Source organism: Harpia harpyja, chromosome 10 (genome assembly GCF_026419915.1).
Source record: "Harpia harpyja isolate bHarHar1 chromosome 10, bHarHar1 primary haplotype, whole genome shotgun sequence".
Classification (NCBI taxonomy): domain Eukaryota; kingdom Metazoa; phylum Chordata; class Aves; order Accipitriformes; family Accipitridae; genus Harpia; species Harpia harpyja.
In genome coordinates, this window is record NC_068949.1 from 24,700,400 (window position 1) to 24,723,924 (window position 23,525).

The following is a 23,525-nucleotide window of genomic DNA, read 5'->3' on the forward strand; positions in this document are numbered from 1 at the left end:
TATTCAGTTTTGCAACCTCCTGGCTGCCTGCTGTTGTTTGACTTGCAATTATCCCACTACATTAATGCCCAGCTAATCTCTCTCCAGTGACGTGGGGAAGTTGTGTTCCCATTTTACAGGTGTCAGTTGATCTATCCAGAGTAAATAAAAAGAATTGTTGTCAGAGCTGAGACTGAAACCCAGCAGTTACTTCTGGATCGCTTCTTCTCACCTTCTACCATTTACAAACTCAAGCAGGAAGTCAAATGATTTTTTTCCTTTCGCTTCTCAGAGGACAAGAACAAAGTACATTAACTGAATTGGCACATGATAGCATTGCACTTTGTTTTCTGTTGCCACGTCACTTTTCTGCTTGGAATTTAGCCTGCCCTGAGATTCATTCTGCTCCCTTTTTGCCTATGTATATACTGGCATCAGCTTGTTCAGAGACAGCAACTAGTGCTTTGCAAATACATTTGTTTAAATTAATATCTGCAGCTGATTTAAACCAGCCTGGGCTGAAGACTTGAGTATGTTGCTTAATTTAGATCCCCTTCCTTTTACTGAAAGTCTCCTGTAATTAGGGTTTATGAAAAAGAGAGCTATATATGAAAGAAAATCTGGGATCAGACAGCTGGGATTGTTTGGATTTTTTTCATGAATTCTAAAATACCCTAATTCATTCCTGTGAAACTGTATTCACTAGCTTAGGAAGTAACAAGTAACTTCTCTCTATTGTGAGCAATTTGTTCATGTGGTACCTTTGTAAGTGGGATATTTTGTTACTGGTGTGATTATTTTTGTGTTGACTTTATCTGGCTATTCTAACCACTGTGTGAAATTTCTTCTAGAGCCTAGAAAATGAAGGTAAAGGAAATTGAGCGAACAGCTGTCCAGGTGTGGAGTCCAGCAAACCACCACCCCATTTATCTAGCAACAGGTAAAGTTCTTCACAGTTTGTGAAGATGAAAGTATGATTCACAGAGAGATTTTATGTAGAGTTGTATTGGCTTTAACTTTCAACAATTCCCACTTTAGTAATCCCTGGAAAACTTACAAGCAACATACCAAAAACATTGCAGCCTTAATTTTTTTTTAAGTGACCTGTAGAGGTCTATTTGTATGCCCAGCTTTGACACCTTAAAGGCCAGTGATTTTTTCAAAGGGTGAATATATGGCTTTTTTGATCTAACTTCTAATTAAGTCTGTATGAACTCCAACACATGCTTGCTATAAAAATTAAAACAAAATAAGGTTACTTACTTGGCATGTCTGTGGAAAAAAAAATTCATTCTAATTGTGTTCATTTAAGCTTACTGTTACTTTGTTGGTCTTCAGACACTGTCACATGGTTTGACAATCAAATAATAGAAATCCCTTCTTTCTAAAGTTGCATGTTTCAGTTATCATTCGATTTTCAATATTTCTGCAAAACCTTAAATTTGCATTTTGTTGATATTATTCATTATTCACTATTGTTATAATAATTTTATTTCCTGAAGCACAAAGTCAGCCTGTTCACTGAGTTGGCGGTGCGTGAGTTTAGTGTCTGTGTGGAACCAACAGCTTGGGTTGTCTGCCCAACATGAGAACTAGTCAGCTCTGTCTCTTGCCTGGGTTGTGCAGTGCTGCTGTATTGTTTTGATTTTTTTTTTTTTCAGGGGTGACTGTCAAAAGAAAGTGACAAAAGTTCAGCTGTTGCCTTAAAAGCAACATTACCATTTTTGGGGTAGATAGTCTATTTCTCTAATAAGGACAGATTTTTGGTTGGACCAAAGGTCTTGGCTTCAGTCTGCTTTAGACCACAAACTGCATAGTTTCATAATTTGTACTGCTTTTTAATAGTCTCTTGGGCACTTTCCATGCCATAGGCTGTTACAAAGCACCTCTGTGGTAATTGGGTGACCCTTTGCCTGGCAGTGTCCCATTAGGCAATATTAAATCTACTTTTAGCTTTTATTCTGTAAGCTAGGGAGAAGGAAGGAAGCCACCACTGTGTGACTGCTAGCTGTCCGTGGGTTGTTGGGGAGTGTTTAGTTGGCTAAGGCTGAAGAACTTTTGCTGTAGACGAGGTTTAGAAGGCTTGATCAAGACATATGGTTGTGGTTGAGGAGCAGTATACAAAAGTATTTGGGATCATATGTGTAGCGGGGTTTCATGATGCGACTGCATTTGTCATTTAGGTAAGGACTTCATATCGGAAGCTGTGGCTGCTTGGAAGAGTGTATATGAATTATATTTATCTCAAGAGAGAAAGGTATTTGTGCAGCACTGACCCTGACGCCCAGAATTTCTTGAAGAAGTTCTAATTTATTTCAAAGTCTTTGTCATAATTGTTGGTTCCTCTTTCTGAGGTATTCAAACATGTCATCTCCTTCAACGGCCACAACCAAGGTTGTGTTGACTATCAAGAATAGGTTTCCAGTGCATTGCTCTTTTTGTATCTTGTGCTCTTGAAAAAAGAGCCCACTTGTTTTGTCCTTGTACTTCTGCTAGGAACATCTGCCCAACAACTGGATGCATCCTTCAGTACAAATGCCACCTTGGAAATATTCGAGGTTGACTTCAGGGATCCCTCCCTGGATATGAAGCAGAAAGGAACGCTTCCTGCCTCAAACAGGTACTAGATGCTCATACTGACGTATCAATCAGTGGAGCTGGAAAGGGCTTTTCTGGTACAAGAAAGGAGAGGAGGAGATCATATTTTTGGGGTATAAAGTGATCTTTTGGGTCAGTTGACCTCCGTCTTCAAGAACTGAATATTTTTGTTGACACAAATCATGTTGGGTGTAAAAGTACAGCAGTTGGACCATTGTAGAAGGCTGAAAGGACTTATATGGTAGTCAGTCAGAGTTATTCTGTATCATGTGAATTTGCTGGGGCTAATGATTTGCAATAAAGAGACTAGAGGAAGAGTGAAACTTGTCTTCCAGCTTTTTAAGACAAGGTGATTTTCTTAGGCTCATCAGTGTGGGTGACATTTGCATCCAGTGTAAAACACAGCCTTGATTTGTAACTAGCAGCTTTTACAGTGGGTAAACATATTTTTCAGATCATAGCTCTGGAAAAGAAGGCGTATAGTCCTGTAATCTAATCTTCTATATAGCATAGGTTAGACAAGTTCACCCACCAAATCCCATATGAGGTCCTGAATGTTTTAAGGTAAAAAAACAACAAAAAAAAAAGAGACAGACTAGCTCTTCCTTCTTAAGTTCCCTTTAAAAGTCTTTGGAAGGAAGCTCATTTCTTTTTTTCCATGTAAGAGCCACAGTCATCTTCAAAGGGAGATGGCTATTTAAGGTGCAGACTGACGGTTATGTTTGATAAGTTGGAAGATGGGTGTAGTTTTTGGTAATGCAGATGGTGTCTCGACTTCCACCAAATATTGAGGCCTATGCAAGCTTTATTTTCGTCTTTTTTAGGTTTCATAAGCTGATCTGGGGTAACTTTGGAAATGGGTCCCCAGAGTCCTCCGGAGTGATTATTGGTGGAGGGGATAATGGTGTACTGACAATGTACAGTGTTCACCGCATCTTGGCTTCAAAGAGCGAGCCTGTAATTGGGCAGACAGAGAAGCATTCAGGTCCTGTTCGAGCTCTTGACTTCAACCCTTTCCAGGTATGCAACATTAAGATACTTACAACCAAATGAAAATTAACCTCCATATTAAAAAAATATGTTTTCCCCTTGTGTATAGAGATTTATAAACTGAAGGAACAGTCTTTAACCTGAAAGAGGCGTGGTAGTTGTGACACAAGGCTTTTTGGGACTCAGATTTGGGTTCTGTTCACAGCTTTGCCAATGAATTCCCTTGTGACTTTGATCAAGTCTCTTACTTCTCTGTAAAAACATGTCTTGTAATACTGTTACATCTTAGACCATTACCCATTTGAAATCAGAACTTTTTTTATTTGTTCAGTTGGTGTTTAATTCAGTGGGGCTCTGATCACACTTGAAGGGACTGCAACATAAGCGAGTAGTGAACAGAACACAAGTTCTTGTGGTAGCACAAAGGCAAATTGAAAGTTGTCTGCAGACCCTTGTGGGAAGCCTGCATCTTGTCAGAAGAAATGTCCCTGGTGCCAGGATGCAGGGCAAAGGCTCAGCTGGCCAGAGACAGCAGCTTCCAGGCCTGTGGCAGAGTTTCATGATGAGTAACACCAGCACATGTAGCTTGCTAGACAAATTTTAAACAGGTCTGTACCATGGCACAGCTGAAGGCACGGAGGCCAGAAATGTGCCTGGTTTATAATCCAGTTAGTACCTTTCTGCTTACCAGTGGCTGTGAAATACAGCTCTCACCTGACTTTGGAAGCTTTTGGTTTTTTGTTTACATTTATTTTTAAGAAATCTGTCCTCTTTCCCTGTGAATCTCAGCTGAGCTTTTCTTTTTTTCTACAGAGTAACCTCTTGGCTTCTGGAGCCAACGATTCTGAAATTTTCATCTGGGACTTGAATAACTTCAGTGTGCCTATGACTCCAGGGGCTAAATCACAGGTAAACAAGTTTTTTGTCTGGGCAATATCCCTGCAGTTTTATATCTCAGTAGGCAAGGCAAAAAGATGTGAGTGCGTGGAGTCATCCTGGTCTAGTCAGTCTGTGAAGGGGAAGTGACCTTGACGTCTGTCAGGAGAAAGGTGAATCAGAACTGACTGATCAGCTTCATTCTGGGGAGGTGGAAAGGGTGTTATAAGGGTGGGGAGGTAGGCTGGCAAGCTCTGGAAGGATGCACTTTGCATGGATGGGTAAGCTCTTTGTGGATTTGAATCAAGTAACTGACCAGTTTATCTTGTGATCCAGCTGGTGCATGTGTGATGGATTAAGAAGGCTTATTGGACGTTCTCTGAGGAATGAATTTACTTCAGGCTTCAGCTGAAGCTTTTCATATCTCATGAAAGTAATATACCTAGCAGAGCCAGTGAGCCATTTAATGCATCTTGGCTATTACTCACAGATAATGTTTCTGGAGTTTGAAGAGGAAGAAGCTTCTGATCTTCTGATGCTGATTATGTTATTCAAGGCAATGAACTCTTGAAAGTAAAAAAATCGTAGTAAGTTTGCCTAAAAGCAGGCCAGGTTTTTCCTGCAATAGGCAAGGACACAAACAGGAGACTTATCTCCTGCATTGCAGTAGATACAGTAACGGCAATTAGCCTTGAATGCTTCATCATTTTCAATCTTGCTGCACCCCTGAAATGTTGCACAAGGTCATCTTGCCATTTAAGTTCATCCCAGGAGTCAGGGTAGAAGCATCTATGTTCCCTCAGCTGCAGTTCTCTCTGGACTGATTTATGACACATTTGGCCAATGCAGAATCCAGTACCTGCTCCCAAAATGCAAAGGTGCTTTTCCAGGTGACCTTCCCCGTAGAACTTGACTGTCCACTGTACATTCTGAGTAAAGGACTTTCCATGCTCCCTAGTCTTTCTGGTCAGTGCTGCTATTTCCAGTTAGTTGATCAGTGATTGAAGAGAGGAATCTATATATCCTCAAATCCCTTAGTTAAGTTAGTGACAGAATCCTGTGATTAGTGTTCCCTTAACATAGGAATAATGGATGTGTGGCCTTTCCTGTCTTGGCAGCCTCATGAAGATGTCAGTGTGGTGTCCTGGAATCGGCAGGTGCAGCATATCCTGTCCTCCACTCACCCCAGCGGCAAGGCTGTGGTTTGGGACCTCAGGAAGAATGAGCCTATCATCAAAGTCAGTGACCACAGCAACAGAGTGAGTGGAGGAAACCCTGTGATTCTGACTAGCTTACAACATGCCACATGTGACTGCAAAGCAGTGGCACAGGCTCTTGGGATCAAGTGTTTTTACTGTGGGAGCTGTTGGGGCTGGTTCTCTTGGAACTGTAGCATCAAAGCACTTATCTCTTTTTTTCCCTAATGAAATGGAGAAACAAGACCCCTATCTGTTCTTAAAATTAGGGCACCCTTGCATTCAATTTCTATGTTCACAGCTCATTTATGAGAAGTCTCCTGTGTTTTACTCCCAGCTGTCTTCCTAGACCAGCTTTGAACTAGTCCTTCAACTTCTGTATGGTTAGTGTGTTTTTTGCTGTGTGGAGAAGTGTCCGGGTTTCAGCTGGGATAGAGTTAATTTTCCTCTGCCTAAGTTAAGGCTTTTTCAGTTTCCTGTGCTCTGCCAGCAAGCAGGTGTACAAGAAGCTGGGAAGGAGCACAGCCAGGACAGATGACCTGAACTAGCCAAAGGGATATTCCATATCACAGAACGTCATGCTCAGTATATAAACTGGTGGGGGGTTGGCCAGGACGGGTGGATCGCTGCTTGGGCATTGGTCAGTGGGTGGTGAGCAATTGTATTGGGCATCACCTGTTTTTTTTATTTTATTATATTCCTTTTCATTACAATTATTATAATAATATTTTTCATTATTATTGTTAGTATTACATTGTATTTTACTTTAGTTATTAAATCATTCTTATCTCAACCCACGAGTTTGTTTTTTTTTTTCCAATTCTCTTCCCCATCCCACTGGGGCGGGGGGAGTGAGCGAGCAGCTGCATGGTGCCTAGTTGGTGGCTGGGCTTAAACCATGACAAGAAGGTAGAAATACTTGCTTCCCACAGCAAGACATTGCTAGACTTGCTTTATGTCAAGCATTCTAGGCAAGTTAAGTGCAGAATGATGTGGCTCTGGGCCATTTTTGCTATTGCCAACTTGCTTTGCTGAATTTTCAGCCTATGTTATTTTTGTCCCTAGATGCATTGCTCAGGAATGGCCTGGCATCCAGAAGTTGCAACCCAGCTAGTCCTTTCCTCTGAGGATGACCGCTTGCCAGTGATACAAATATGGGACTTACGTTTTGCTACCTCTCCTTTGAGCCAGCTGGAAGGGCACACGAGGTGAGGGCCTGCTTGTTCTGTTGTCTTTTCAAGGATCTCCATCTTTAAAAGGCAGACATCTGGGAGACTGGACTTAGGACAACTATGATTTTTTGCTAGGCCTGCTTTGTTTCACAGATGAATCTGGTTGAGGGTAGAGATGAGAACTAGCATTTCTGAGCTTAAGCAGCATTTCTGCTGCTTTCTTGGTGAAAGGGTGGGAGAGTGGACTGGGTATGAAATATGACTGATTTCTTTCTGATCTATTTTAGGGGAGTTCTCTCCATCTCCTGGTGCCAGGCTGACCCTGAACTGCTGTTGAGTAGCGCCAAAGACAACCGGATCTTGTGCTGGAACCCAAGTATGGGGGAGGTACATAACCACAGCTATAAGTACACATGGTCTGCTTTATACAGAGTTGTGTGCTATGCTATGTATGTGTCCCTTTTCTGTATCCTTGTCGAGTGTCAATGTAATCTCCTCCAGTATGTATTCTGCATTCTTCTGTCTGGAGTGAATGAGACTGAAAACAACAGAGACAGGCAGAGATTTTCTCTGATATATCTGTGTCCAGAGATCATAGAGGGAAGAAAGCTTTAACTAAAACTTAGTTTCAGCTAATTATGATTACTCTTGCTATGTTCACACATGTAGTGTTCTCTGTGTCCATTTGTTTCTTCTTCTTCCTTCTCCTAGGGTAGTAAGTTTTTGGGGGGGGAAACTTGAAGGAGAATGAGGAGCATTTGTTAGGGTCATTGAGAGGGGAACAATGTAATTAATATGTGTGTAAACTTTATTCATAGTACAGTGGTTTCACATGTGTGTGCTTATTTAGTCATGTATCTCAAAATTACCATCTTTGAAATATTTTGGTATCACCGGAATTAAAATAGGACTGTGTAAAAAAAATTTTCTGCACACCTACTCATTCAGTGCTGAATTTCTGGATAAAACTGAATTTTGAACTTTGAACAGAATTCAAGCAGTTGATCTTGATGATAGCATGGGGAAAGTACTCTAACAATACTGAAGAAAGTCCAGCTGGGAGCCCCAGGCTGGATTCATTTAATGGGACAGTTTCACTTAGCTGACCACCTTTGCCTTGGAGGCATGGAAAAAATATTCCATTTCCATAAAATGCATGAAATGCTGCTGTTGTGGTTTCATGGGATTTAATGCTTACTCTGTACAGATGTCTAGTGGTTAGAAGAGAATCAGACTCTGAAAGGTTCCTGAAGTCTAATTTTTACTAAAGTCTTTTCACTGTGTTTTAGCAGAAAAATTAAAAAAAAAACCAAACAATTTTAGTGCAGCTGGCTCATCTTTATGCATGCTACTGTAGATTTGCAGAGTCCAAATTCAACTTAGGCATTTATGCACAAACTATTGTTAGGGGGCTGTTCTTGACTTGGTACCAATGAACAGAAAATTTTCAGGTGATACAAAAATTGGGAAGGTTTTCAATAGTACGGACAGTACAGTTTACAGAATGGCTGATCTGGTGAGTTTGGGGAAGAGTTGGTTTCTTTGTTTTGGGGGGATATTTGGGAAGGGGGTTTGTCTTTTTTGTTTTGTTTTGTTTTAATTTAGCAATCCAGATTTTGATATAAGCAAATGTAAAGTTTTGTACCTGGGAACGGAAAACAGATAATGTTCTGACAGAGAAGGAAGCTGTGATTCTCTGTGCTTTGTGCCTGTGAGGCATAAAGGAAATCTCTTAATTTTACAGACTGGAGGTTCAAAGTCAAGGTTGTGTTAGTGAGTTGCTCAACATCAGGCAGGAAGTCTGTGACTGGGCCATGAATTGAACTTTGGATTTTTGAGTGCTGGACCAGAAACTTGTTGGCTGCAAAATCCTTCATAGTTCATCTGCATCTGTTACAGCCCTCTTTTGTTGTTCTACTTTTTTCTGTAGACTTTTATTTTCCTTGTAAAATTTATTATTCTAGACTATTCTTTCTGCTTACATGTTCTTGCTCATGACACATTTTTGCCTTTTGGCTTCTGGTTTTCTTGCGTTGTTTTCTGATGTGTCTCCCTTGGTTAACAGCAGGTGTGACAGTATTGACTTGTTGCATTTGCATTTTGTTCTACAGTAGGAATCCTATGGTACAGCAGCTTTCTGTCGCTTTCTGCCATTTGGGCTCAATGTGCTATAACTTGGTTGCAACGTGTCTTTCAAGAAGCAAAAATAAGACACTTGTATACAGTGGTGATATGTAAATAAAGTGTGACACACTTGCTGTGGGCAAGTAATTTGGGGAAAGCAGGGGACTATTTGTGTTGTGCTTCTGCCTTCTCTCTTTCTGTGATAGGTGGTTTACGAGTTGCCCATTCGGAGTCAATGGTGCTTTGACGTCCAGTGGTGTCCTAGGAATCCTTCAGTCTTCTCCGCTGCCACTTTCGATGGGTGGATCAACATTTATTCTGTTATGGGTGGGAACTTAGAAGCTCAGCAGAGGACACAGGCTGACAAGGTAAAGTCCTGTGAGCACGTTACAGCTTGACAAAAAGGCAATTACTCATCTGGCTTCTGAGAGCGTTAGAAGCACGTGTGTGTAACAGTATGATTTTTAAGTGATGCAGTCTGTCCCACCCGCCGGGACATAAAGCTGTATGGTGTGGGAACCAGAAGCTACCTGTGTGGGGACTTAATATCCACCAAGTACCAAAGGAACTACATTGCCCTTTGACAAAGGTGTCTCTGAATTTCTTGTAAAATTCATTAAAGTGTGTAAAGAGAGCCAAGATCAAGTATAGTTTTGATGTTATGTATATTTTATGGTTATTGCTGCTAGACTAAAAATAAAGCAGCACACCTGTTGGAGCAACAAGCTTGTCTTGTCATTAGGTTAAAATTAAATATATTGATACTAATTAATACAACATGGTCATTATTAGTTCAGCAGAGAATTCTAAAAACTAGCTTATAAGCCACTATTAGCAATTTTCCTCCAGTTAATTGACTATAACTTGGAGCATGTTAATATTTTGATACTGAAACCCATTACTTAGCCAATGAATAGATGGGCAAACTCTGAACAGATTAAATGTTAGTACTGTCTAAAATTTTACTTTTAATCTGGTGTCTAGTCTTTTAATTCCCTCCCTCTCTCCCAGCCAACAAATGCCTTACAATACAGGTTTTAAGAGAATACGTATGAGCTGGCTTAAGTGTTATTTATATAGTCATTTACAGCTGACTGAGCTCAGTTTCATAGGATTTGCAAGAGAAAGAAAATACTTTATCAAGCAACAGCTGTAGGAGATTAAGGATTTATTTAACCCATGGAGAATTTTCTTTTTGTGCATTCTTCATGTGCATGCGCCACACTTCCACTCTTCAAAACTGGAGAACAGTAGGGTAGAATAACTCCTAGATAAATAGAATAACAAATAAGAACAAAAATAGGAGGAGATAATGACAATTATGGAGGTGGAGAGTTCATGAACAAGGGGCCTCCTTCCTCTGGATCCCAAGGTATCAGGACAGAACTCTGTAAAAGACCTGGTGGTTGATGTTACTGGTACCCTGGTAGCATGTATCTATTTTTTGAAGATTTAGAGTGATTGATTTATTAGGTATAAGCTGTTCCTCCAGGAAATGGTCTGTCTTTGGAATTGGTTTCCCCTCAAGAAAGACTTGAAAGACAAAACGTGTAGGTCTTGCCTGTGATTCTTTGTTTGGCAACCTTAGCTTGATGAGCCTTGTGTTGCTTCTGTTCAGGTATGCCCTTCAGCTGTAGTATTTTAGAGCTGTGTCCTATGGTCCAGTCAAACCTGAACAGGGTTATCTTTAACAAACAAGATATCTAACAACAAATCTATGCCAACAGTGTTAAAAATTAAGAATGCTTGTGAACAGCATTGTACGTATGCTCACTGACTTCCTAAATGTCAGAAATCCAGATGAGAGGCTACTTTTGACACTCTCTTGTCTAGGCAAGAAAGTCTGGAGAGATTATTTCACCATTCTCATCTAAGCTATAAATGCTTGAGACAGTCCATAAAACTACCCCATTTGAAAGACCCCTGAAACAGAAAGGGAGTCAGCATTCCTTTGTGAGCAAAACAAGAAATAAGCTGGACAACTTTTGACCATATGTTGTCACTATCTTGCATAAAACTAGTAATTTTGTAACTCCTGTGTTTATGAGCTGGGTGCTAGGCGAGGCAGTGTATGTTAGGCAATTTGCATCTTGCTAAGGAAACATTACTTGAAAATCTCTCAAGGTGAAGCTTTCTTGAGAAATAATTTCTGGAACTGTTTGGAAATACCGCTTCTCTCACATAGAGGCTTGGTGGTATTCCAGGGAGAGGTGCTGTAATAGCCTTTTTCTTCACCAGCGAGGAAAGTAACTAATTACTAAGCAATTGTTTTTTGTGGTTACTCTGTACAGAGACGAATTGAATTATATCTTACTCCTTTCTCCATCTGATTTTAGATCTCTTCATCCTTCAACAACCTGGATCCCTTTGGCACAGGACAGATCCTTCCTCCTCTGCAGGTGCCAGAGCAAGTGGCTCAGACCACCCTGATTCCACCATTAAAAAAGCCACCCAAGTGGATTCGCAGACCTGTGGGGGTTTCATTTGCAGTAAGTGAATGGAGCATCGTTAGCTTAAAATGCAACAGGTGTGTCATCTTGGGACACAATCCTTTTCTTTAGCTAGAGAAACCTTTTACCTTCCCACTGCTAGTTGTTTTGATGCCTGTTTAAGGTGCAATATGGTGTCCCATGGAGGAAAGCTCTTTTGCTCAACATTCAGATATATTTCCAACAAGAAAGAGTCCTGCAGCAGAGAATGGGAGGTTGTAAGTAAGAGTTAACAAAGCTAAGGAAGACTCATAAAAGCTGTCCTTGTAGGCTGTGACATGCATTCCCATTTTCCTCTGTCTTTCTCCTTCCTATCCAGGTATTTAATTTTCTTCACCTCTTTGCTACTAAATCAAAAGGCTGAATTGTTCTTTTAGCCTGTGGCTTGACTTGTTCTCTGTCTGTCTAGTGCCTGCCATTCACATGATAGTTTCTGTCATTGCAGCCTGCCTCTCCATGTCAGAAAAGAACAAACAGTTCCAAATGGTACTTTTTCCTCTGTGCCTCTCTGGCATTTGCAATTGGTTAGGCCTGATAGCACATACAGAAGTGCCATGGTTATCAGTCTTCAGCTGAAGGGCTTGTAATGTGAACTCCCTCAATGTCCCTACCATCCATACACATTAAACTGTTTGGGTTCCTTGTGATCACAGCTGGAGCTTGAGTCCACCGTGCCGAATGAAGAGCTGAGTTGCTTTTACCTTCATTTATAAGAATGCTTACTGTGACTCCCTCTGTCTTTCTCAGTTTGGAGGAAAACTTATTTCCTTTGGTCTTGCCAAAGCTCCTGGACAGCAAATGCAGCAGACATACCCACACCAAGTATTCATCAGTCAAGTCACTACTGAAACTGAATTCCTGCTCCGATCTAGAGAACTGCAGATGGCCTTGCAGTCAGGGAACCTCCTTGATTACTGCCAGGGCAAGATCCAGACAGCCAAGTTGACATTCGATGAGAACCTTTGGAACTTCTTGAAGGTAGGATGGCTGTGGTGAAACAGAGAGGTCAGTTCTTTTACAGTCCTGGAGTGGAATGTGTTCATTATGGTCCTCTCTAGCCATTTATATTCCTGTTCTTTAAGATATAAAATGGAACTGAATGGGCTAGTTAGTTACTTGTCTAAAGAAAAGTTTTTGCAGCTGAGGTCTTAGAGGTTGCCTTATTTTTCAGTAGGAATGGTCTTTTAAGTGGAGTTGTTTGGGCTTCCTGTCAAGGTGCTAGACAGGATTTTCTCATCTCAACCCACTGCCAAGCTGTATCTGCCTGCTACCTGTGGCACTCTACTGTTACTATTTCTCAAGGCAAAGTCCAAATGGGCAATGAGATTCCCCAGTAATAAGGCAGAGGTGTGGTGGTATCAGGACTGACTGTAGCCCCACACATGATGATGGTTTCATTGACAATTTGGTAATATGAAAGAGTTTGGTAACGAGGAGTGGCCGCCCTTCTGCAGGGGCAGGGCTTAGCCTTGGTAGTGTTTTACAGACACTCGTAGGCAGACTGTGTGTGGTATGGGTTGTTGTCTAGGTGGTGACAGTAGTCTTCATTGCAAGGGTCATTGCAACAATGTCTTCAGCTGCATTGGATGAGATTTATCAAACTGTCATTCTAGTAAATTTTTATAATCCAGCTGGCCCATGGTCCTGTGAGACCACTCCAGCACATACAAGATCTATTACTATTGATTGTCTTAAACTACAAACCAAGCTTCTGTACAAAAGACTGTTCTGCATGACCATTTCTGCATCTGCAAGAACAGTTTCTACTGACTGTTTACAAGTATCTTATCCATGCACAGTTTGGTCATTTCTGTAGTAGGAACAGCCTGGGACTTACTGAGACAGACAGATTCTCCTTGCAGAATGTTAATCACGCATTAAAGCATACAAATAGTGCCTCTCAATTAGGCTGCATGCAGCCTGTGGGAATCTGTGGGACTGTCTGAAATCCCCACCCAGGGAGCTTCTGTAACAATTAGTTAACTAATTTTTATGAAGCCAGCTAGGAGTTCAGGCAACCACCTTGTCTCAGTTTCATCCGGACTCAAATCAGTCCATTGTCTCTATGCAGAGATTAGCTTGGCAATTCCTAGACCATCCAGGGAATTAATAACCAAGTACACTAAGTATGCATACAGTCATAGCCCTGATACACAATTGTAACTATGTGACAAACTTGAATTTCACCCTTTTATCATGATAATAACTTAAATTCCATAGATTTTTCCCACAGTAGTCATTAGGTAGACTTGTCATAGTTGTGTTCTTTATCTATAAACTGAGCTCTACACTTTGCTGCTGCCAGAAGCAGCCAACTGTTGGCAGTGTGTAGATGTCTAGGATTTTACATATTTTCTTGTCTTTTTCAATATCCTTTGGGACTCAGGTGAACCTGGAGCAGGAGTCCAGGACTAAACTCCTCAAGCTGCTGGGCTACAGTAAAGAGGATCTGCAAAAAAAGGTAAGGGGTGTTTCCAATAGAGAGAAACCTTTACAGGACTAAAGCTGCTGCAGGAGAGTTATAGGGTCCCTACTGGGAATGAGTGAGTGATCTCATAGCACACAAAAGACCAAACTGTATGAAATTTCAGCTGAGAGGCACCTCAAGTATCCCCCATTAAAAAGCAAATGTGTGCACTTTTAAGGGTATAACTGTAGCTGTACTGGATCAAACCAAAGGCATCTTGAGCACAGTTACCTTGCTTCCAGTTGTTGGTGCTCTGGGAAATGTATAGCAACAGTGCAGTTGAGAGCTGCTTCTAGCATCCAGCTTTCTGCATCTCAGGGGATTCCTCAGCCAGGAAGAAGGTGACAGATGAAGACAGTCTGGCATAGCACTGATGGAGCTGCAGGGGAGGAAACTTTTGCAGCAGCATGGACAATGCTCTGTAAAGGATAAATAACCTCTGATAGGCAGCCAGCCAGGAATAGGGAGAGGTGGAACTTTTCAAACAGGTGAAAGAGCTGGGGGAATTGTGTCTGGGGCATGCCAGTCACTTGGTGGCTTTGCTGCCCAGGTGTTTAACTTTGATAGGGGCTTCACTGTGAATGTCTTACTTTTCTAGATCACCTCATGTTTGAGTAATGGGATCTCAGATAAACAGCCCCTTCCTGAGGCAGATGAGACAAATGCTGCACAGCCAGATCAGGTATGTCCTGTACCTCTTGCCAGTCTGGGAGAGCAGTGGAAGGCAGAATGAACAGGAAGGTTTAATTCCAACTACAAGTTGTTGGGCTCAATGCAGGCATCGCAGAGGGCAGTTCACAGTCCTGTCAGACCCTCACAGGGTCAGACCAAATGATCATAGCAGTCCCTTCTGGCTTTAAAACAAATCAGCGAATGATGAAGATGGACTCCTGGCTATTAACACTGCAAGAAGGCTTGCTTCACCAGTGCTGATTTCTTCAGTGATAGAATTAGCCTCACCCCAGCTTAACTTTATGCTACTGTTCTGGATTTCCTCTGTGAAGCTTCTGCTGTGGTATTTCTTTTGCATTTCTTCCCTTTTCACCTCTACCCTTCAAAATGTATTCTCACATGATTTTGGGATGTCCATCTTCGGATGCCTTCCAAGGCCTGGTTCACCATGCACTGTAAATTTTGCTCCTCTAAGGTATCTAAAACTGCTATCTTCAGATTAGTAATCTTCACAAACCTTAAATGCTTGCTGAGATATTCTAGGGGTAGCAACTGTGTCCTGCATTTCAATACAGCACCAAGCATGGCTGTGATCTTACCTGTTAGTTACAGATATCACTTGTTGTCCCTATTCCATCCAAAATTCAGTTTGTTCAAGGGCTGGCAGTTGAGTTGGTGAGTGCTGGCCAGCGATACTGTTGGCATTGCATGTCTTATACTGTCAAACTCCTAAGCTTTGTCAATAGCAGCACTGCTCTTATTGCTGCCCCAGTGAAACTGTGCAGCTTGATAGAGCAGTGACAGGAGGCATGATGGGTTTCCAAGTTGAAATCAGATTTATATGAGCATGCTCAACTAAATGGAGAGCAGCCCCATCCCACTCAGTAATCCGTTAAACTGTTTTGGGCAGGATCTGTGTGCGCAATGAATTAACCTCTTGCACTCTTTGCACAGCTTTTGATAAATTCCAGTGATGATGTAGCTGCTGTTTCCTCCTCTTCAGCCTTTTTCGACAACCTCATCCCACAGAATATGAGCACATTGGAGATTCCTGTCACAGAAGGTAGGTTACATGAAATGTGTTTCTGCCCCCTTAGGAAAAAGGGAGAGGAGGAAAAAACCAGAAAATTACCAGGAAGAATCTGGTCCACTCCAGCAGATGGGTACTTTTAAAACACATGGCCCCTTCCAGTGTCATGCAACATCTCTCAGCATTGTGCAGGAAATACTCTTTGCAGATAAGAGACCCATTAAAAGTATAGAAGAATCTTTTAGATGATGGAAGACTTACTGTCAAGCCAGTGTGTTTTTTTTAAACCTAATTTGGGTTTGCAACTCTTCTTTTAGCTGGGCTTCCCTACTTTATTGGTTTTTACTGCCTGCTCTTTAAAATGAGCATCATTAATGCATCTGGACGATGTCCCTGTGGGTTAACTCTGCTTCTCATCTCTGTAGATACGGATGGACTCATCAGCCAAGCCCTTTTGTTGGGGAATTTTGAGGGTGCAGTGGAGCTGTGCATGCGGGCAGAGCGCTTTGCTGATGCCATCATCTTAGCTATAGCTGGTGGGGAGAACCTCCTAAAGGAGACCCAGAAGCGCTACTTTGCCAAGCGTAAGACAAAACTCTCCCTGGTAAGTGATAGTTTTGTGTACCTACTGAGCAGGGGAAGGTGTGCGATATCTTGGCAGATGTTTGTCTGAATATATGTGGAAATGCTTTGGCAGGAAGTAGAATGTCAGCAGAATCTGTGCATCTCCTTTTGGCTAGACATTTACTCTAATCTCTTGGTAGTTTTATGACAACTTCATGTTGCCCACCTAGAATGTCTGTGTTCTCTGTTCCTTTTTTTTTTAATGTAATGGTTTCTGCCTCAGCTCCCCATGCTTGTAACTCGTGGAGCATACCGCCCCTTTACAGCTTGGCTAGGAAGGTCCTAGCTTATTAATTGACAAATGAGGAAGTGTAATGGGGGTTGGGATATCCTAATACTATATTCCCAGTCATTGATACTACCTGCTCTGAAACAGGATATGTATTAGATCTTTGCTCTTGCCTAGTGTGGCTGTTTTCATATTCTCTTAAGTGCTTTGTTGGACTTTTTTACTTTCTTTAGAGGCATTGGGTTCCAACTACTGTTAACATTGGGATGCTGGGATTGGTGGACCTTAATATACAGTAAGGTAGTTGCTGCATAGTGGGAAGTGTGCCTGAAAGTGAGCTATCCCTGTGGGTGCACTTGCTAAAGCAGTCAGCTTATCTTTGTCTTCAGTGACTGGCAGGCCTTCTGCTTCCCTTACAGCTGCTTTCCTCCATTGTGCAACAGAACTGGCAAGATATTGTTTGCACTTGTGATCTACAGAGCTGGAAGGAGGCACTGGCCATCTTGTTAACATACTCAAAGCATGAGGACTATACCCAGCTCTGTGGTACGCAGCATACTATGTTTTGATGTGATTTCCCTTAGGGGAGGGCAACTCTGGACTGCTTTCAGAAAGAAGTAGATACTGTTGAGGAAGGAAAGCACTCCCTACTCATTACAGCTAGCTGGAACTTATTAAGTAAGTGTGGACTGTTGAGTTAGGAGAATGATATATGCACGCTGTAGCTGTGAGTCATAGTATAAAGTTATATATGCTGATATTTCCTGTCACCTCTACCAATAGCATGGAAAAAACAGGATAGGCACTAGACTGAGACACTAAGAGGGTGATACTTACTATTAGTGACTATTTTTGGGGGGGAGAAAGGGATTTCCTTGACAGTAAAAGGTCAGGTGGCTTCACTCCATCTGAAAGAGGTTTACCATTCCACCATATTCCCCTCCCTTTTAAGCTGAGAAACAAGGGTTAATAAATGTTTGATGGCTTCAGTAGTTTCCTCAGCCCTGTTAATAGTCCAACATGCTCAGCAACTGGTTGTTCTGAGAGTCAGAGTTCAGGGACAGTCTAGTGACTGAATCTGATGAAGTTACTCGTGTTGCTTAGCTGGGAACTAGATCCTGGCTGATAGGAACAGCTAAGTGCTGTTGGAGAAATGCCAGCACTTTATACAAGTAAGATGATACAACTTGAAATGCAAGAAAACATGACATCTTTTACAGAACAAATTCTAGGTGTGGAACGTGGCAGTGGTGAGATAGCTCCAGCTCACCTTTATATCCTAGCATTTGCTAAACATTGACAACTACCAGATTACTAGCTGTCCCTGGTACTGGACACTACTGTTACCTGGGGATTCCCACACCTCTTTGGAAAAAAAAAAAAAAAAAAGCATTGGCTTTTTCACTGAATTCATCTGTCATTTTTAAGGGTTTTTCTTTCTTTTATATGTCTGGGCAGACATATGAAAATTGGCAGATTATAAAAAAATTACTTCTTTTTTCAACCAAGTTGGCTTTGGGATTCCTTAATGATGTCAATTTCTCTGTGTTATCCAAGAATTAGGTGTAGATCCAAAGCTGTCAACACTTTTTCATGACAAACCACAGTAGGATTGCTAAGAGATGAGCATTGGGGTTAATGAGCTCTTCAAAAAGAGTGTGTGTTAAATGTTGGCTGTATTTTTTCCTCTCTAGATATGCTGGGTGCCCGCCTAGAGTCAGAGGGAGATGCAGCCCTGTCCAATGATGCCTGCCTCTGCTATATCTCATCAGGCAATGTGGAGAGGTTGGTGGAATGCTGGGTAAAAAACCATGAGACTTCATCACCCCTTGCCCTCCAGGTACAGGTGCTATAATGTTGGTTTGACTCCTCTTTAGGCCAGTCTGGTAGCCCTGATCTGTCTGCATTATGCCATCAAACGGAGTATCTGGCTTCCAGCACACAATGGAGACGTGTTCGTAGTCACCAAGGTATCTCCTTCTAGCCTGGATTATGGGCTTACATCTAAAGGAGATGCACTCTTAAACATTAAGGGTTTGTGTGTTTAGAGAGTACTGATTACTTTGCACATAAATCCAGCCATGGACAAGAGTTATGGCCTACCCACCTGTCTTTGTATACTGACATCATGTCTGAGCTTCCTTTTAGTCAGAGAAGTTTAGACTGTACCTGTTTTCTTACTGGTAGTTGCCTGGGAGTACATTTGCTGCTGTGCTTCTTACGTCTAACTGTAATGCTCCAGTTATCTGGCTGTACCTTCGGAACAGCCTCTAGCAAAATAAAATAGTCTAGACTCTATTATTCCCACTGCAAGTAGAATGATGATGTATGGGAAGTCACAGCTTGTAGATGAATCAGGGCTTCTAAGTCAGTGTTGTTACCTACCTGTTACTCTTAAACCAGTCCTGGCTAAGTCACTAACCCCTATTGTGTCCATCAGTCGCCAGAATGAACTAGACAAGTCTTCCACTCGGATATGTGCAGATAATGCCCTCTGCTACAGAGTTCCCTGGTTTTGCAACCCCACTAGTGAATAACAGCAACAAAAAGGCATCTTCAGCATTCCTGGTTATGTTTGAAACTGGCCTCCTCCCAGTTATCAGCCAACTATGCATATATCATTCCACAGATATAAACATTACTTTGATTTCTAGGAGTTGAAGGAGCTTTGAATAATTAAAAACCTTCTGGTCTGTTTGTCAGCAGTAGTAGTTTTTGCTAGTGAATTTCTCCTGGTATGGTTTTAATTCTTCTTCTTCCAAGCTGATAGCTTGTAACTCCTAGAGTCACAGTAGTAACTTCCTAGTAAAAAGATCATAGTTGATTGGAATGTCCTTGTGGCTTCTGATTTTCTGTTTTCCCTTACCATAAAAGTAGCAGTGTCAGGGTTTGCTTCCTGGTTCCTGTTTTTCTCCACAAAGTGCACCTGAGGAAATGGTAATCAGTGGTAGTATCTGGTGCAGAGTGGAGTAACTTCTGTTCACATTGGACCCAATGTCGGTTGAAAGTGGGGAAAGCCATCTGGTATTGTCTCAGCATGAGATGGACCGGTAAAGCAAGTCAGATTCTGAGTGGTTTATTTCTTCCCTCCCCCTGACTTATTCAGGATCTCATAGAGAAGGTGATGGTGCTGAGCAGGTCCATTGAGATGCTCCGAGGCACGGCAGGACAAGGGCCAGGCCCTGTCTTGGCAGAACGAATCACCCAATATGCCAGTCTCCTGGCATCACAAGGATGCTTGGCAGCCGCAATGAATTACCTTCCCAGCAGCTCTAAAGAGGTGAGAAACAAGTTGTTGTGGGAAAGAGTAGTATATGGGGAAAAATGGTACTTTATACAAGAGAGAGCTTAGGTTTTGACATGCATCAGGACTTAAGGTTTCACCTTAATTATGGTGGCTTGAGAGTAGAGGTGTGGTTTTTGGTTGTTTGGTTTTGGTTTTTTTTTTTTTTCTAGGACACAGCTTTTGTCTTTATTTGCTTTTTCTTTGTAGTGCCTTTGATTCAGGAAAAAGGAAGGGAGCTATAGAACTGTAAAATGATTCCTGGAGAACAATGCTGGGAAGCAGCTCTCCAGGGAAGCTGCATGTATTCCTGAAACTAGCTGGTAGAGAAAGGGAATGAGGAGGTCACCTTGTAGTTTGAAACAAATCTGTCTAGTGCCCAAATGTGAGTAGGGGTTGGGGAGGGAAAAGTTGAAAGATTGGAGGAAGAATCGGTGAGACTTCATCTGCCTGGGAATATGGCAGGTGATGTCCCAGATTGTTGCTTACAGTTGGTTTTGGTTTGTTTTCCTGGTGACTGTTGGGGAAATGGTTAATTTTACACGTTGATGCTCAGTGCTGTGGGTCAGGGTCTGCTTTGAATGCCTCCCCAGCACCTTCCATCTGAAGGTCTCAAAGCACTTCTCCTAAAGCATAGTTTGTTTCAGCTCCTGATCGAACAGCTCCGAGACCGGCTTTTCCATGCTCAAGGAGAGAATGTGGGTGATAAGCAGCCACCCCCTTTTCCCTACACTCGAGTCAATGTAGGTGTCATTAAACACACATCTCCAGCAGCCAAGGGTGGTTCTGCCCCTGAAGGAGCAGTCCACAAAACAGGTCCCAGACATCTGGAGAAGGTAGGCTTTAAACTCGGGTGTTCATGGCTTGGGGAGAGGGAGGAAGGCTTGCTGGGTTAGGGCATATGAAGTAATATGAGATGACACAGATGGCAGGCATTGAGGAACTCATCAGTGATGTCTTTCACTGGAGTAAACACAAGCTCTGTGATAATCCAAAAGTAGGCTGTCTGGCATCTTTTCACAAAGCCCTGTCCCACATGCAGTCACTGGAGGAGACTGTTACAAGTGTAGTGATCCACTGAGTTCTCACATACTGAGGGAAAAGGGGGCTGTGGTTCACTCTCCTATGCCCATCTCACCCTCATATCTCAGTAAAATTAGTGTAGTATGGCTTAATCTCAGTTCTTGCACAAGAAAACTGTTCAGGAAGTTTTGCTTGCAGCCTCTATTACTTCATTATTGTTCCTTCATTATTTTCTCTGGTTGTGCTTCGAGGAAGTCACTGTATGGGAACTGGCTCCTGAGGACTAATCCTTGAGAGCCAGAGAATACTCTGAAGAGTGTGGTGCCCAGCTTGTTGAGCAAGTTATGTGGTGGGAAAGGCCTTCGATCCAACCCACCCAGGGCACTGACAGCAGCATCATCTTCTCTTGCCTGAAAAGTGACAGGGATAGAAAGTGCATCTGCTTGTGTGTGTATGCACATGACTGTGTTGGCTATTTGCAAGTTCTTTGTTTTTTAATTGCAGCCCAACTACCAGTCATCATTTGCCCCTTCAGCACCTTCTCAGACTTCAGTGCCTTCCCTCTTCACACCTCAGCCAGTGCCAGCGATGTCTATGACACCTCACCACGTTGCCCCTCCCCAGGCCAGCACAGGTCCACAAACAAGTGTCTATTCCAGAGGGCCACCATACCCACAGTACAACTTGGGCTTGGTTCCAGCAACAGCTTCGGGGCCAGGTAAGCATTGTCTAGTCATGTTCGTTCTCCAGGTTTTCTTAGACTAAAGTCTTCAACGTGAATGGCTGCTCTACCTTCTTCCTCGCAGGCCTATTGTACTTGCAAAGAACAAGTCAGCTGTCTGAGAGGCCTCTCAGTGCTTCTGACACATCTAGTTCTAGCATCTGTTGCTGCACGTCCACTGATGTTAAGCATATATAGGGGTGGAGAAGCCACAGCTAACTTTGTGGCAGAGTTTGACTGATGTAGCCTGGGTTATGGGGGATATGCCTGGCATGGCTATTCTAGGGTATGGCTTGGAGAAGGGCAGACTTACTAGCATGAAGGAGAGCATCAGGTGTAGTTTGCACATGAAACAAGTGATGCTGATACACTTTCTTTCTCATTTGTAGCTGTGTCACAGTCTCAGCCATTCGGACCAGTGGGAGTCAGACCTGTTGGTCCTGCTCCCTTCCCCAGCCAGCCTTCTCTGCCAGGACAGTCCATGCCCATGACATCTCCTGGTGTTCCACCACCCGGACCCACCCTGTTCACTCCAGCCTCAGTCCCATCATCTCAGCTTCCTGCAGCTTGTCCTCTCCCTGTGGCAAGCCAGTCTCCTCTAGGTTTCTCTTCAGCACCTTTCAACTGCCCCATGAACATGGGTTACCCTCAGGGAGGTCCTGGAGCTCCATCTACTAAGCCTCTCCCAGCAGCCAGCGTTCCTCCTCCTCCCACAGGTAAGTACTGCTTGTGTGACTTGTGTGTCCGGGATGCTCCTGGATGGGCTCTTCAGTACATAATGGACATGCACCTTCTGAGGTCTGGTCTGTCACCATAAAGGCTGGATGTGGTGCTGAGGCTAACCTTACAGGCACATTGTGCTGAGTCTTACTGTGGTGGTAAAACACAGCAATGACAACAGCTTCATTCAGCCTGTTCAGCTGCTCTGTCCCCCAGGTTGACGTTACAAGATGCTGTCTCTTCAGGTCCCCAGTGTATCCTGAGCGGCCATCCGCTGCAGAGGCATCTGCTCTGACTGAAAGGATGGTGGTTCCTGGGGAATGCCTGGTGGAAGGCTTGCTGACCTCACCCCTGCTTATGTAACTTACACAAGAAGTGCATTTGAAATGCTGGGAGAGCAGGGTGCTGCTTCTCTGTCCATGGGATACCCCTTGCTTAGCTTCAGGATAAAATTCCTCTGCTGTGCTCTAGTTCTTCCCATTTTTTTCCTGTTGCCATAAAGTGCTTGCCTGGGAATCACTTCTGGATTCCCCTGTGCAGTGCTCCAGACCCGGAGCCTTTCCCCTTTGGTTCTGTAGTTTGAATCCAGCCCAGCCTGCAAGTACTGTGAAGTCCTTGCTAGCATGATGAATAAAAAGAGAGTGTTGTTGGACCTAGTTCCCAGTGGATGGGCATTCCCTCTTTCTACTTCCCACAACATCACTACATCTGGTGCTTGTTAATTCTTTGTTTGCTGTCTCAGGGACAGGTTTAGCCAGGCTGTGGAGATCCCTAACAACAAGGCTGACAATCCTTACATTTTTGAGCAGATGCTTCTCTAAGCCATGCATAGTCTGAGAGTGAAGGAACTGAGGCTTTGAGGTTTGCCTCCACCTGGAATCCTTTGTTGAGCTATGTTTAACCAAGGATAGCAAATCCCACTGTGTGAAGCCTGTGGGGACTGCACACAAAGGCTCTTAGCTAAGGCTGGATGAATTCCTTCTGAAAAGGTATCAGGGATAGTAGTCCAGGGACGTTACTCACTGAGTAAAAGCTGTTGGTGATGATGACTCTACCACCCTGCCTTGATTTTCAGGTTTCTTCCCTTGGCTAGATCCCCACATGGATCATGCAGGTAGTATCCAGAGAAGCCTCCAGACCTGTGGGGGAGGCGATGTTGCTGCTTCTAGTGAAAAGTGGGGTGTGTGTGCACGTTTTACTGTGTGCGCATGTGTGCATGCTCATTGCTATTTGTTGTTTCCTTGCACTCCTGGGGAGCTATACAGCTGGGATAGTGGACATTACTTGTCCTGAGAACTAGTAAGTGACAGCTGGGTATGTTGGAAGTGAAAT

The 23,525-nt window shown here is 42.9% G+C and overlaps 1 protein-coding gene across 7 annotated transcripts in view; it reads left to right on the plus strand.

Annotated features, from left to right (window-relative positions):
* Positions 1–23,525, plus strand: part of SEC31B (SEC31 homolog B, COPII coat complex component) — a 36,190-nt gene that overhangs the window by 3,947 nt on the left and 8,718 nt on the right. For 4 of the 7 annotated variants that reach the window (XR_008236842.1, XM_052798534.1, XM_052798536.1 and 1 more), the window contains exons 2-22: positions 831–919; positions 2,476–2,599; positions 3,402–3,597; positions 4,381–4,476; positions 5,562–5,702; positions 6,705–6,847; positions 7,099–7,198; positions 9,142–9,303; positions 11,272–11,424; positions 12,172–12,402; positions 13,811–13,885; positions 14,490–14,573; positions 15,518–15,626; positions 16,019–16,197; positions 16,866–16,992; positions 18,141–18,286; positions 19,553–19,726; positions 20,377–20,565; positions 21,257–21,470; positions 21,863–22,189; positions 23,269–23,307. Coding sequence is in view for 6 of the 7 variants with exons in the window: in XM_052798534.1 (XP_052654494.1) it covers positions 841–919; positions 2,476–2,599; positions 3,402–3,597; positions 4,381–4,476; positions 5,562–5,702; positions 6,705–6,847; positions 7,099–7,198; positions 9,142–9,303; positions 11,272–11,424; positions 12,172–12,402; positions 13,811–13,885; positions 14,490–14,573; positions 15,518–15,626; positions 16,019–16,197; positions 16,866–16,992; positions 18,141–18,286; positions 19,553–19,726; positions 20,377–20,565; positions 21,257–21,470; positions 21,863–22,189; positions 23,269–23,307 (3,088 nt within the window). In the remaining variant the exon portion in view is untranslated. The remainder of the gene's footprint in view (positions 1–830; positions 920–2,475; positions 2,600–3,401; positions 3,598–4,380; positions 4,477–5,561; positions 5,703–6,704; positions 6,848–7,098; positions 7,199–9,141; positions 9,304–11,271; positions 11,425–12,171; positions 12,403–13,810; positions 13,886–14,489; positions 14,574–15,517; positions 15,627–16,018; positions 16,198–16,865; positions 16,993–18,140; positions 18,287–19,552; positions 19,727–20,376; positions 20,566–21,256; positions 21,471–21,862; positions 22,190–23,268; positions 23,308–23,525) is intronic. The other 3 variants (XM_052798535.1, XM_052798537.1, XM_052798531.1) reach the window with 2 other exon arrangements.